The 12,041-nt window shown below is 37.4% G+C and overlaps 1 protein-coding gene and 1 long non-coding RNA gene across 2 annotated transcripts; both read left to right on the top strand.

Annotated features, from left to right (window-relative positions):
* The first annotated feature begins 993 nt into the window (after window positions 1–993).
* On the top strand, window positions 994–4,216 carry LOC109238909 (chitinase-like protein 1). Its single transcript, XM_019405398.1, has 4 exons — window positions 994–1,143; window positions 1,256–1,667; window positions 3,035–3,194; window positions 3,488–4,216. The coding sequence occupies exons 2-4, from the start codon at window positions 1,265–1,267 to the stop codon at window positions 3,900–3,902; spliced, it is 978 nt and encodes a 325-aa protein (XP_019260943.1). The 5' UTR covers window positions 994–1,143; window positions 1,256–1,264; the 3' UTR covers window positions 3,903–4,216.
* A 5,819-nt stretch (window positions 4,217–10,035) lies between these two features.
* LOC109238908 lies at window positions 10,036–11,873 on the top strand. Its single transcript, XR_002069825.1, has 2 exons — window positions 10,036–10,210; window positions 11,416–11,873. It is a non-coding gene; the product is annotated as an uncharacterized LOC109238908 (long non-coding RNA).
* Window positions 11,874–12,041: the final 168 nt, after the last annotated feature.

The following is a 12,041-nucleotide window of genomic DNA, read 5'->3' as shown; positions in this document are numbered from 1 at the left end:
ATTGGCGCCTGATTAAAGCCAAGCACGAAAATGGGCACCAAGCTTCAGATTGACCAAGTCAAGAGCGGTTACGGCACATGCTGTGCACATGGACAGCAATTGGCTTTGTTCAAAATGTTGGCAGATGGGAGTTAGCACGTTTTTGGCCATGTTTCCATTATTATTGGCATGATCTTTACATGTTCCTAGTAGTTGGGGGTTGTCAACTACATTAGGCTAAAATAGTGGGATTTGTGGGACAAGTGTCTAAGCCTAAGACAACTAATGTAAGAAAAGGGGCTGGTTCATGTGTTATAAATGGGCAGCACCCTTTATGTTTGGGAGATAAGAGAAAAACGTGTAAGAGACACATTGAGTTAGGAAAGAGTCCTAAGACTGGTTTTCAAGAGTGAAAACACCTAAGGCTAAGAGTAGTCTTGTGAGGGTCAAGAGTGATCTTCCTTTATACACGTCTGTACTTTGAGTTGAGTTTTTTTGTTTGCTCGAGTTAAATACAAAGCTGGTGAAGAAATTTCCTGTATATTGAGCCTTGTTTTCATCTTTATTTTCTGTTGCCTTTATCATACTTCGTTGCCTAAAATCAGTCCTAAACTTACTACGTTGAAAAGCTGCTTAAAATATTCTAAGTCCAAAGTTACTGTAATTTTGGCTAAGTGTTGGAGCAGGCTGAAGTCAAGTGGAAGACTTGGCTGTCGTGCAGGTTGTTTTTGTGTGACATAAAACACGAACATACGTCTAAACATATTCTCTTTTTCCTTTTTTTTTTCAGCACAAAAAATTGACCAAAAAAACTAGAGCTAAAATAGTGGTTAGCTGGAAAGAAAAAAAGAAAAGGAAAATGGTAAGCTGTCGGTGGAGTGACATTAGCTCAAGTGGGGTCAGCCCTCACCTTCCACTGCTTTGCTTGATTCCAAATCCAGCCTGTTTCCCCCGACATCTTCGACCCATCAATCTCCACCGTCCTTCCCATCTTCCACCCAAATCAGACCAATTTCCACCGTTCATTTCCATTTCCTCACATTTATTGTCCCTTTTCTTGAAAAAGATACTCCATCTACCTTGCATTGTTTTGTACCCAAAGAAAAAATAATTTACACAAAATTGAATCAATACCCATTCTCAAAAATCAATTCTTGATTCTCAGTAAGTTGTCTTTTCACTTCGCTATATTGTATTTGTCTTTAAATCTCGAAGCAAATTTTCTTTTATTCTTGTGTAGCAGCTCTCAAAGTTTTCATCTTTCTTCTATTTGCAGAAAAGAATAATGGGGATCTCGAAAATGAAGAGCTTAGGTTTGTTGCTACTAATTGCAATCTCGATTATTGGTTGTGTGAATGGAGATGAGAATGAGTCATTTAAGAAACGACCAACAATAGTGAAAATGGTGAAGGGTACGAAGATGTGTGTGAAGGATTGGGAGTGTAACAAATTGTCAAAATTCTGTTGTAATTTGACAATAACTGATTATTTGGACGTAGACCAATTTGAGCTGCTTTTCGCTAAGAGGAACACACCTGTGGCTCATGCTGTTGGGTTTTGGGATTACAGCTCTTTCATCAATGCTGCAGCACTTTACCAACCTCTTGGATTTGGTACCACTGGTGGTAAGAGAATGCAGATGAAGGAAATTGCTGCTTTCCTTGGCCATGTTGGTAGCAAAACTACTTGTAAGTTTACCAGCCTCTTGGATCACAATATTGTAGGGGTATTATCACTTTTAGCGCGTGCCAGAAACTATTTACATTTGGTAGCTGGAAAATTGTATAAAATTTGTATAATTTTTGTATATAACATACAACGTGTGTGTGTATATATATATATATATATATATATATATATATATATATATATATATATATATACAAAAATATACGAAAAATATACATTTTTTAGACTATTATTTTGAGAGCGGCTATTTTCCCAATATTTATTGTACAGTCTGTTTAAAATATTGGGATTCAAATAATTCCAGAATAGGTAAGAGATCAAAGAAGCTCATGATTAGAGAATACATTGTTGATGTGTCCATGACTAGAACTTAATTTTATTAGTTGTACCTCTCAAAAAAATGATTGAAATTGGTAGTCAATTTTACCTCTCAGAAATATAGCTTGTACAACAACACCGACCTAGGAAAATCTCACAAGTGGGGTCTGGGGTAGTGTGTACGCAGACCTTACCTCTGCCACGATGGGCAGAGAGGCTGTTTCCGATAGACCCTCAGCTCAACAAATATAGCTTGTAGGTAACTGAATATTGCTTGAAGTTGAGATTTATAATGGATCTTTAGTGTGCAGGATTTTGATTGGGGCCTTGGCGATCTGATGCAATCAGCTTATGTTAAGCTAATTACTAAGGAAAACAGAGCAGTTTTAGTCACACTAGTCCAAATAATTCTGTGCGAAATAACTGAAATGGGAAATCAAAACCCTTGGTGATCCAAATAATAAACCTTCCTAGAATGGTGTATATTATAATTGAGATAGAGTTGTTATGGTGAAAAGTGACTTATGTAGGTTCTGTTTGAAGAATTATTGGCTCTTTTACCATCTATGGATGACTTAACCTATTCTTGTTATCTCTCTGTTTGTACCTGTGCATGCTCAACTTGTAGCATGATCTGTATGTCTGTATCTTTTGTGCGGTAGATGTACGCATAACCTGATAAGTACAAAATAAATTTTTATTTTGTGGAACAAATGGTCTTTCAGACGTTATTCTTAGTCACAATTTATGTTCGTCAAAAGTTTGGCGTGATTTCTCCAATTGAGATGATTGTCTTGTGTTATTTCATTAACTGATACAGGTATAGCCTCAAAACGAAAGATTTCGGGATTTAATTTGTTTATGATGACAATGTTGAATAGTTTTTGAAGCACTTTGTCATCCTACTTAACCTCTGGAGAGATTCATGTTCAAATGTAGTTGGAGTTTCTTTGACCACTTCAGATTTAGCCTGTAGCGTAGTTTGCCGTGATCTCTCTTAGGTTCAATTGTAGTCTCTCTCTACCAGCTTACAACTCTATGTTAACAGGTGGTTATGGAGTTGCCACTGGTGGACCATTGGCTTGGGGTCTGTGCTATAACAAGGAAATGAGTCCGAGCCAAGATTACTGTGATGATTACTTCAAATTAACCTACCCATGCACTCCTGGAGCTCGATATTATGGTCGTGGTGCCTTGCCTATCTACTGGTACATGTTCTTTTACTAATCTTTTGACAACAGTTATAAATTGATATTTTTCATTAAGCCATTATTTGAGTCAATTCAATACACTCCTTTGTTGGTTTATCACTTACTAAATTTGGCATGAGATTGCTTTTTTAGATCACAGAAATATCTTGTTGGTTTGTGATTTGAGACTTAATTCACCGAACAATACATATTGTACCTACTAATGTCATTCTTGATGCCTGAGCTGCTTGCATGCTTGACTATATATTTGATAGGTATTAAGAATTTGTTTATATTGGTAATTCTACTAGGAACTACAATTATGGAGCTATTGGTGAAGCCCTCAAGCTAAATCTGTTAGATCATCCTGAATACATTGAACAAAATGCTACCATGGCTTTCCAGGCTGCAATTTGGAGGTGGATGAACCCAATGAAAAAGGGTCAGCCTTCAGCTCATGATGCCTTTGTTGGGAATTGGAAACCCACGAAGAATGATACTTTGTCTAAACGACTTCCTGGTTTTGGCACGACCATGAACATTCTCTATGGCGATAGTGTTTGTGGCCAAGGTGATGTTGACGGCATGAACAACATCATCTCCCATTTCCAGTATTATCTTGACTTGATGGGTGTTGGTCGCGAGGAAGCAGGGCCTCACGAAGTACTCACCTGCGGAGATCAAAAAGCTTTTAACCCATCCACTGCACCTGCTGCTGCTTCTTGAGACTTCTTGTTGGATTTGTGAGCATGCATTCCTACTTTAGCCTGAAAGAAGCATACAATAAGTGGAGTGATATTGTGAACTGTGTGATGCTGAGACAGATTGGGAATCGTAATGTGTACAAGGATGTTGCCTTTCTTGTTGTCTATCATGTAATTTTTTGGAATTCATTTTTTTTTTTACGTTTATGAATTGTGTAGATGAACAGGTTTGATAAATATATATATCTATGTACTGTGAAGTCTACGCCTCTAGACTGTAATTTGTACAAGTTGAAATTCTACTACCCTATTGCATTTCGTCCCCTGGTTATTGTCAATGTGCCATGTTAACCTTATGTTGCCATTTTGTTATAAGTTGTTTTGAGGCTATTGGTGAAGACTAGCCAAGGTGAGTTTTGACGTTTTAGGGCAATAAAACAGGAATTCAGGACGATTTTCAATTTTTTGTGGGCTAGTGTTCACGCCATTTTTGTGAATTCGATTGACGAACTTCGAATCCTAATATTTGTGGGCCCATCAGAAACGACCTCATGAACAATAGTCATAGCTTAACCATGGTTGTTCCTCGTTTGTTGGCTTTTTAAGGCCATAAAACAGGAATTCAACATGATTTCTATTTTTTCGTGTGCTAATGTTCATGCCATCTTAATGAATTTTAGTGACGGGCTCCGAATCGCCTAAAATTTTGTGGGCCAATCAGATACGACCTAATGAACAATTGTTATTGCTTCGTCGTGACCGTTACTTGTTTTTTGGCGTTTTAGGGCCATAAAAATAGGATTCAGGATGATTTCCGATTTTTTCGTGTGGTAATGTCCATGCCATCTTCATGAATTCCGCCGACGGGCTCCGAGTCGCATAAAATTTTGTGGACCCATCAGAAACGACCTAATGAAAAATTATCATCACTTTGTCATGAAAGTTCCTCGTTTTTGACATTTTAGGGTCATAAAAAATGAATTTAGGACGATTTCCAATTTTTAGTGGGCTTGTCCACACCATCTTCATGAATTCGGGCGACGGACTCTAAATCGCCTAATTCTTTTTGGGCCAATCAGAAACGACCTACTGAACGATAGTCATGGCTTTGTCATGAACGTTCATCGTTTTTTGGCGTTTTAGGGTCATAAAGACGAATTTAGGACAATTTCCAATTTTTTGTGTGCTAATGTCTATGCAATCTTCATGAATTCGGGCGACGGGCTCCGAATCACCTAAAATTTTGTGTGCCTATCAGAAACGCCATAATGAAGAATAGTCATTGCTCCTACATGCCGTTCCTCATTTTTTTGGCGTTTTAGGGCCAATAAAAAAGGAATTGAGGATGATTTTTAATTTTTTATTTGCTAATTTTCATGAATTTGGGCGATGGAGTCCGCCCATCAGAAACGACCTAATGAACAATAGTCACCATTTCGCCATGACCGTTTCTCGTTTTTCGGCGTTTTAGGGCCATAAAACAGGTATTCAGGATGATTTCCAATTTTTCGTGTGCTAATGTCCATGCCATCTTCATGAATTAAGCGGCGAGCTCCGAATCACCTAAAATTTTTGTGGACCCATCTAAAACGACCTAATGAACAATAGTCATCATTCACCATGATTGTTCCTTGTTTTTTGGCAGTTTAGGACCATAAAACAGAAATTTATGATGATTTTCGATTTTTCATGTGCTTAGGTCCACACCATCTTCGTGAATTCGGGCTATGGGCTATGAAGCACCTAAAATTTTGTGGGATCATTAGAAACGAGCTAATGAACAATAGTCATTATTTCGCCATGACCGCTCCTTGTGTTTTGGCATTCAGGAACTCAAAACGATTTTCCATTTTTTGTGTGTTGTCCACACCATCTTCATGAATTCGGGCGACGAGCTTCAAATTGCCTAAAAATTTGTAGACCCATCAGAGATGACCTAATGAACAGAAGTCCTTATTTCGCCATGATTGTTTCTCATTTTTTGGCATTTTAGAGCCATAAAACAAGAATTCAGGATGATTTCTAATTTTTCGTGTGCTAATTTCCACGACTTCTTCATGAATTCGGGCGACGGGGTCCGAATCACCTAAAATTTTGTGGGCCCATCAAAAGTAATTTGATGAAAAATAGTTATGGCTTATCCATGACCATCCCTTTTTTTGGCGTTTTAGGGCCATAAAACAAGAATTTTTTTTGGCGTTTTAGGGTCATAAAATAAGAAATCAGGATGATTTTCAATTTTTCCCGTGCTAATGTCCACGTCACCTTTATGAACTCGACGAAGGGCTCTAAATCACTTAAAATTTTGTGGGCCCATCAGAACGACCTAATGAACAATAGCCATCGCTTCATTACGGCTATTTCTCGTTTTTTGGCATTTTAGGGCTAAAAACAGGAATTTAGGGTAATTTCTTAAAAATTTTCGTGTGCTAATGTCCGTGCCATCTTTATGAATTCAGACAACGGGTTCTAAATCGCCTAAAATTTTGTGGGCCAATCAGAAACGACTTAATGAACAATAATCATTGCTTTGCCATGACTATTTCTTGTTTTTGGCGTTTTAGGATCATCATACATGAATTCAAGATGATTTTCGATTTTTTCATGTGCTAATGTCCACACCATCTTCATGAATTCGGGCGACGAGATCCGAATCACTTAAAATTTTGTGGACGCATCAGAAACGACCTAGTGAACAGTTGTCATTGCTTAGCCATGACTGTCCCATTTTGGCCTTTTAGGCCCTAAAACAGGAGTTATGGACGATTTTCAATTTTTCGTGTGCTAATGTTCACACCATCTTCACGAATTCGGCATGACTGTTTTCTGTTATTTGGCGTTTTAGGGCCATAAAATAGGAATTCAGGATGATTTCTGATTCTCGTGTGGGCGACGAGCTCCGTATCGCCTAAAATTTTATGGTCCCATCAGAAACGAAATAATGAACAATAGTCATTGTTTCGCCATTACTGTTCCTTATTTTTGGGTGTTTTAGGGCCATAAAATAGAAATTCAAAACGATTTTTTGATTTTTCGGGTGCTAATCCACGTCATCTTCATAAATTCGGGTGACAGACTCCGAATCGCCTACAATTTGTGGACCCATCCGAAACGACCTAATAAACAATAGTCATTATTTTGTCATGATTGTTCATCTTTTTCTTTTGGAATTTGGACCATAAAACAAGATTTAATACGATTCAAAACGAGGAACGGAATCCTAATGCACACGAAAATGTGGGAATCGTGCTGAATTCCTGTTTTATGGCCCTAAAATGTCATAAAATGAGAAACGGTCATGGCGAAGCGATAACTATTGTTGATTAGGTCATTTTTTATAGTCCCGTAAAATTTTAGGCGATTCGGATCCGATACCCTGGATTCATGCAGATAGCGTGGACTATAGCAAACGATAATTTGGAAATGGGCCCGAATTTTAGTTTTTTAGCCCTAAAATTCCAAAAAAGGAGGAACGATCGTGCCGAAATTGTGGCTATTATTCATTAGGTCATTTTTTGGTGGCCCCCAAAACTTTAGGCGATTTGGATCCAGTAGCTTGGATTCATGCATATGGTGGACGCGAAAAATTTGAAATAAACCCGAATTCCTGTTTCTTAGCCCTAAAATGCCAAAAAAACGAGGAACATTCATGACAAATCGATGACTATTTTTCATTAGGTCATTTTTGATGACCCCACAAAATTTTAGGCGACTCGGATCCAGTAGATCAGATTCATGCAGATGGTGTAGACTATGTAACACACGAAAATATTAAAATTGGCCCGAATTCTAATTTTTTGGCCTTAAAATGCCAAAAAAAGGAATGGTCATGCCGAAGCTATGACTATTGTTCATTATGTCATTTTTGATGGCCCCGTAAAATTTAGGCGATCCGGATCTGGTAGCCCGGATTCATGCAGGTAGCGTGGACTATAACACATGAAAATTTGAAAATCGACCCGAATTCTAATTTTTTGGCCCTAACATGCCAAAAAACGAGGAACGACCATGCTGAAACCATGACTATTGTTCATTAGGTCAATTTTGATGGCCCCGCAAAATTTTTGGCGATTCAAATCTAGTCCCCCCTGATTCATGCAGATGGCGTGAACTATAACATATGAAAAATTTGAAATGAGCTCAAATTCTAATTTTTTGGTCCTAAAATGCCAAAAAACGAGGAGCGGTCATGCCAAAGTCATGCGTATTGTTCATTAGATCATTTTTTATGGCTCCACACAATTTTAGGCAATTCTGATCTGGTAGTCGAGATTCAAGCAGATGGCGTGTACTATAACACACGAAAATTTGCAAATCAGCCCGAATTTCAGTTTTTTTTGCCCTAAACTGCGAAAAAATAAGGAACGGCCATGCCGGAGCCGTGACTATTGTTCATTAGGTCATTTTTTATGGCCGCGCAAAATTTTAGGAGATTTGAATCCGATATCCCGGATTCATGCAGATGGCGTGGTTTATAGCACACAATAATTTAGAAATTTGCCCAAATTCTAGCTTTTTGGTCCTAAAATGCCAAAAAAATAAGGAATGGTCAAGCCGAACCCATGCCTATTATTCGTTCATTTTTTGCAGACCTACAAAATTTTAGGCAATTCGGATCTAGTAGGCCCCAACTCATGCAGATGGCGTTGACTATACCACACCAAAATTTGAAAATCAGCCCGAGTTCCAATTTTTTGGGCCTAAAATGTCAAAAAAGAGGAACGGTCATGCCGAAACTATGACTATTATTCATCAAGTCATTTTTTATGGCCATGCAAAATATTAGGCGATTCGGATTCGGTACAGCGGATTCACACACGAAAATTTAAAAATTAATCGTAATTCCATTTTTTGACTCTAAAATACCAAAAAACGAGAAACGATTATGCTGAAGGTATAGATGGCATGGACTATAATATAAAAAAACTGGAAATCGTCCTGAATTCCTGTTTTATGGTCCTAAAACGCTAAAAAACATAGAATGGTCATGGTGAAGCGATGAATCTTGTTCATTAGGTTATTTCTGATGGGCTACCAAAATTTTAGGCGATACAGAGCCAGTGGCCCAAATACATGCAGATGGTGTGGACTATAACACACGAAAATCTAAAAATCATCCTAAATTCCTGTTTTCTAGCCCTAAAACGCCAAAAAACGAAGAACGGTCATGGAAAAGCGATGAACATTGTTCATTAGGTTGTTTTTGATGGACCCGCAAAATTTTATGCGATTCGAAGATGATCGGCTGAGTTCATGCAGATGGCGTGGACCATAGCATACGAAAATTTGAAAATCGTCTTGATCTCATGTTTTATGGCCTTAAAACGCCAATAAATAAGGAACAGTCATAACGAGGGGATGACAATTTTTCATTAGGTCAATTTTTATGGGCCCACAAAATTTTAGGCGATTTGTAGCCAGTCGCCCGAATTCATATAGAGCGTGGACTATAGCACACGAAAATCTGAAAATCATCCTGAATTCCTGTTTTATGGCCCCTATAACACCAAAAAATGAGGAATGGTCATGGCGAATCGATGACTATTATTCATTAGGTTGTTTTTTATGGGCCAGCAAAATTTTAGGCTATTCGAAGCCGATCGCCCGAATTCATGCAGATGGCGTGGACTATAGCATACGTAAATCTGAAAATCGTCCCGAATTCCTATTTTATGGTCCCAAAATGCCAAGAAACGAGCAATAGTCATGGCGAAGCAATGACTAGTTCATTATGTCGTTTCTGGTGGGCCCGAAAATTTTTCAACGATTCGGCGCCAATCGCCGAGTTCATACAGATTGTGTGGACTATTACACATGAAAAATTGAAAATCGTCCTGAATTCATATTTTATGGCCCCAAAATGCCAAAAAAACGAGGAACTATCATGGCGAAGCGATGACTAATGTTTATTAGGTCGTTTTTTATAGGCCCACAAATTTTAGACGATTCAAAACTCGTCGCCGGAATTAATGAAGATGGCATGAATATTAGCACATGAAAAATTGAAGATCGTCTAGAATTGAGGTGAATTTGAAAGGAGGGTATTACTAATATATATAAATGGCCAAGGAGGACGAACATAGCATCATATAACCGAACAAAAAGCACTACAAATTGTACTTTAAACGTGTATGAATGTAATTCTATCTCATGCCTCTGAACCTTTCTATAAGGACACGTGTATGCACATTATGTTAGTAAACGTGTACTGCATTCGCTATATAGAAATTTCACAGCCGATTCCCAGTCATTACATTCTATTAATTTCTTCTACTCCTCTCAATTCTTCGCACTCTCAAGGTGAGGTCTCAGTCTTGGTATGCTTTTTCTGTAAGTTTTCTTTGTTTATTGCACTTCTTTGCTGTTCTTTAAATATGGATCTTCTTTCATTTCTTTTTCGTAATTATTTTTGATGTTGGCAATTTATTTGGTGAAATCTTTCTCTGCTTATTATTACTCTTTTGTTGGTAATCACATTTTCGTGGGTGTTAACATAAATCTCTTTTGGATTTTGGCCCATTTTTGTTGATTTATGTTTGAATTATTAAGAATTTATTTGATATGGGTTACAATCTTGTTGCATGCGTTGCTATACGATTTTCTTGACAGTCGCGTTCATGTGTTCTCCTCCTCCTCCTCCTTATTCTTAGTTTCGAGAAATACACTATGCTTTTTACAACAATCTGAATCAACTTAGCAAAGTCAGTCCACTCCTGGTTTCCCCTTCTTCCTGTAGCAACTATCTAAATATTTCTGCCTATCATGTTAAAGTTCTGAATCATGAAGTATAGGTTGCTTCTTTCCGATAGCAAAGGTGTTTGATGAAAACCCAATGTCTTGACTCAAATAAAATTTTCGTCCTTCTATCTTAGTCCATCTCCAGCTCTTTGACATCCTCGTGGGATCATGCAGGAGATTTCCCTCCTTACTAAGGAAAATTATCGTAGTAGTTAATAGTAATCTCATAAAGGAGGCAACACTGAAAGTTCTCTTCATAGATCATCTCCAGCTTGCCAAGATGGTGGAATAGTGCGGACAAAATATTACTCCAAGATTTTCAATGTGCTTGATTTTTAACTGCTACAAAGAAATCCTAAGTGATCAATTTTCTATTATAGTGGAAGTTCTTCCAGATATGAGGTAACATGGTGGCTTTTATATCCAACTTCTTATATGTCACACTGTGTTTGAACTATAAAGATTGTGAAAATAAAGCTTCGGCCAGATTATAGTTTAGGTTGTATTCAATTGTTACTTATCATGCTGAGTTTTTCAACTATTAAGACAGTGAACTCGAGAAATTGACTGTTTCTTATTTTCTTCCAGGATTTTTAAAATTCTCAACCTTTGAATGATTACTAGAAAATGCAAATATCAATCTTCAATTACAGTAGAAAGTGTGTCACAAATACGTTAAATTAAGGTTTCAGCTTTGGTAGCATACTTTAGCTTGGTGAAGATTGTACAATTTCTTGAAATAGGTTGACTTTAGTTAAAGTATCATCTTGCTTCAATGATCCTCTCAATTTCTCCAGAAGGATGACAAGAATGGTTTGCTTAATGACGGATGGAGAAGCATGGAAAAAGAAGGATGATAATAACAGATCAAAAGGCTACAATTTAAGGAGGGAGTCTTTAAAGAGCATCAGGGACATATAGAAGTGATCATATATTCTGCTGATACTGAATGGAGTAGCCAATTTACAAGCAACTATTTCGCAAGATTGATGACATATCCTCGTGCATCAAAGGATTTCAAGAACTCTTGGCTTTTAATTCTTTAGTTTTGTTATGTTTTTGCAGTAAACGAAAAAAATAATTCTACTACAGAATACTGTGCTCTCTAGTCTCTGCTAAAGCTGCAGGAAAGCTAGATGATGTTTCCACCACTAATATAATTAGTACTCAACTAGATTTTGTACTTGTTCCTCTAGTAAGGTAGATTTATTATTCTTCTAATAGAACTGTGACATGAAATTTCCTTCAAAGTTAAGCTTGTCCTTCCCCTTACTAGTCCAATAGGAATTTTCCTTCAAAGTTAAGCTTGTCCTTCCCCTTATTTGTCCAATAGGTTTATTTGGACGGTCCGACCTCTGCCCATTAATTGATAATACAAGTTATAATGAATACAGTGCTAAAAACTTTACAGCATGAATCCATC

The sequence above is a fragment of the Nicotiana attenuata genome, unplaced genomic scaffold (genome assembly GCF_001879085.1).
Source record: "Nicotiana attenuata strain UT unplaced genomic scaffold, NIATTr2, whole genome shotgun sequence".
Classification (NCBI taxonomy): domain Eukaryota; kingdom Viridiplantae; phylum Streptophyta; class Magnoliopsida; order Solanales; family Solanaceae; genus Nicotiana; species Nicotiana attenuata.
Note: the sequence above shows the minus strand (reverse complement) of the source record. Positions and strands in the feature narration are given on the sequence as shown.

Bases quoted from the DNA above. Each gene is read 5' to 3' on its own strand.
- LOC109238909 (XM_019405398.1), top strand. From the start codon at position 1,265: ATGGGGATCTCGAAAATGAAGAGCTTAGGTTTGTTGCTACTAATTGCA. The intron at 1,668-3,034 runs GTAAGTTTACCA...CTATGTTAACAG, and splicing joins TGTTGGTAGCAAAACTACTT to GTGGTTATGGAGTTGCCACT. The intron at 3,195-3,487 runs GTACATGTTCTT...TAATTCTACTAG, and splicing joins GGTGCCTTGCCTATCTACTG to GAACTACAATTATGGAGCTA.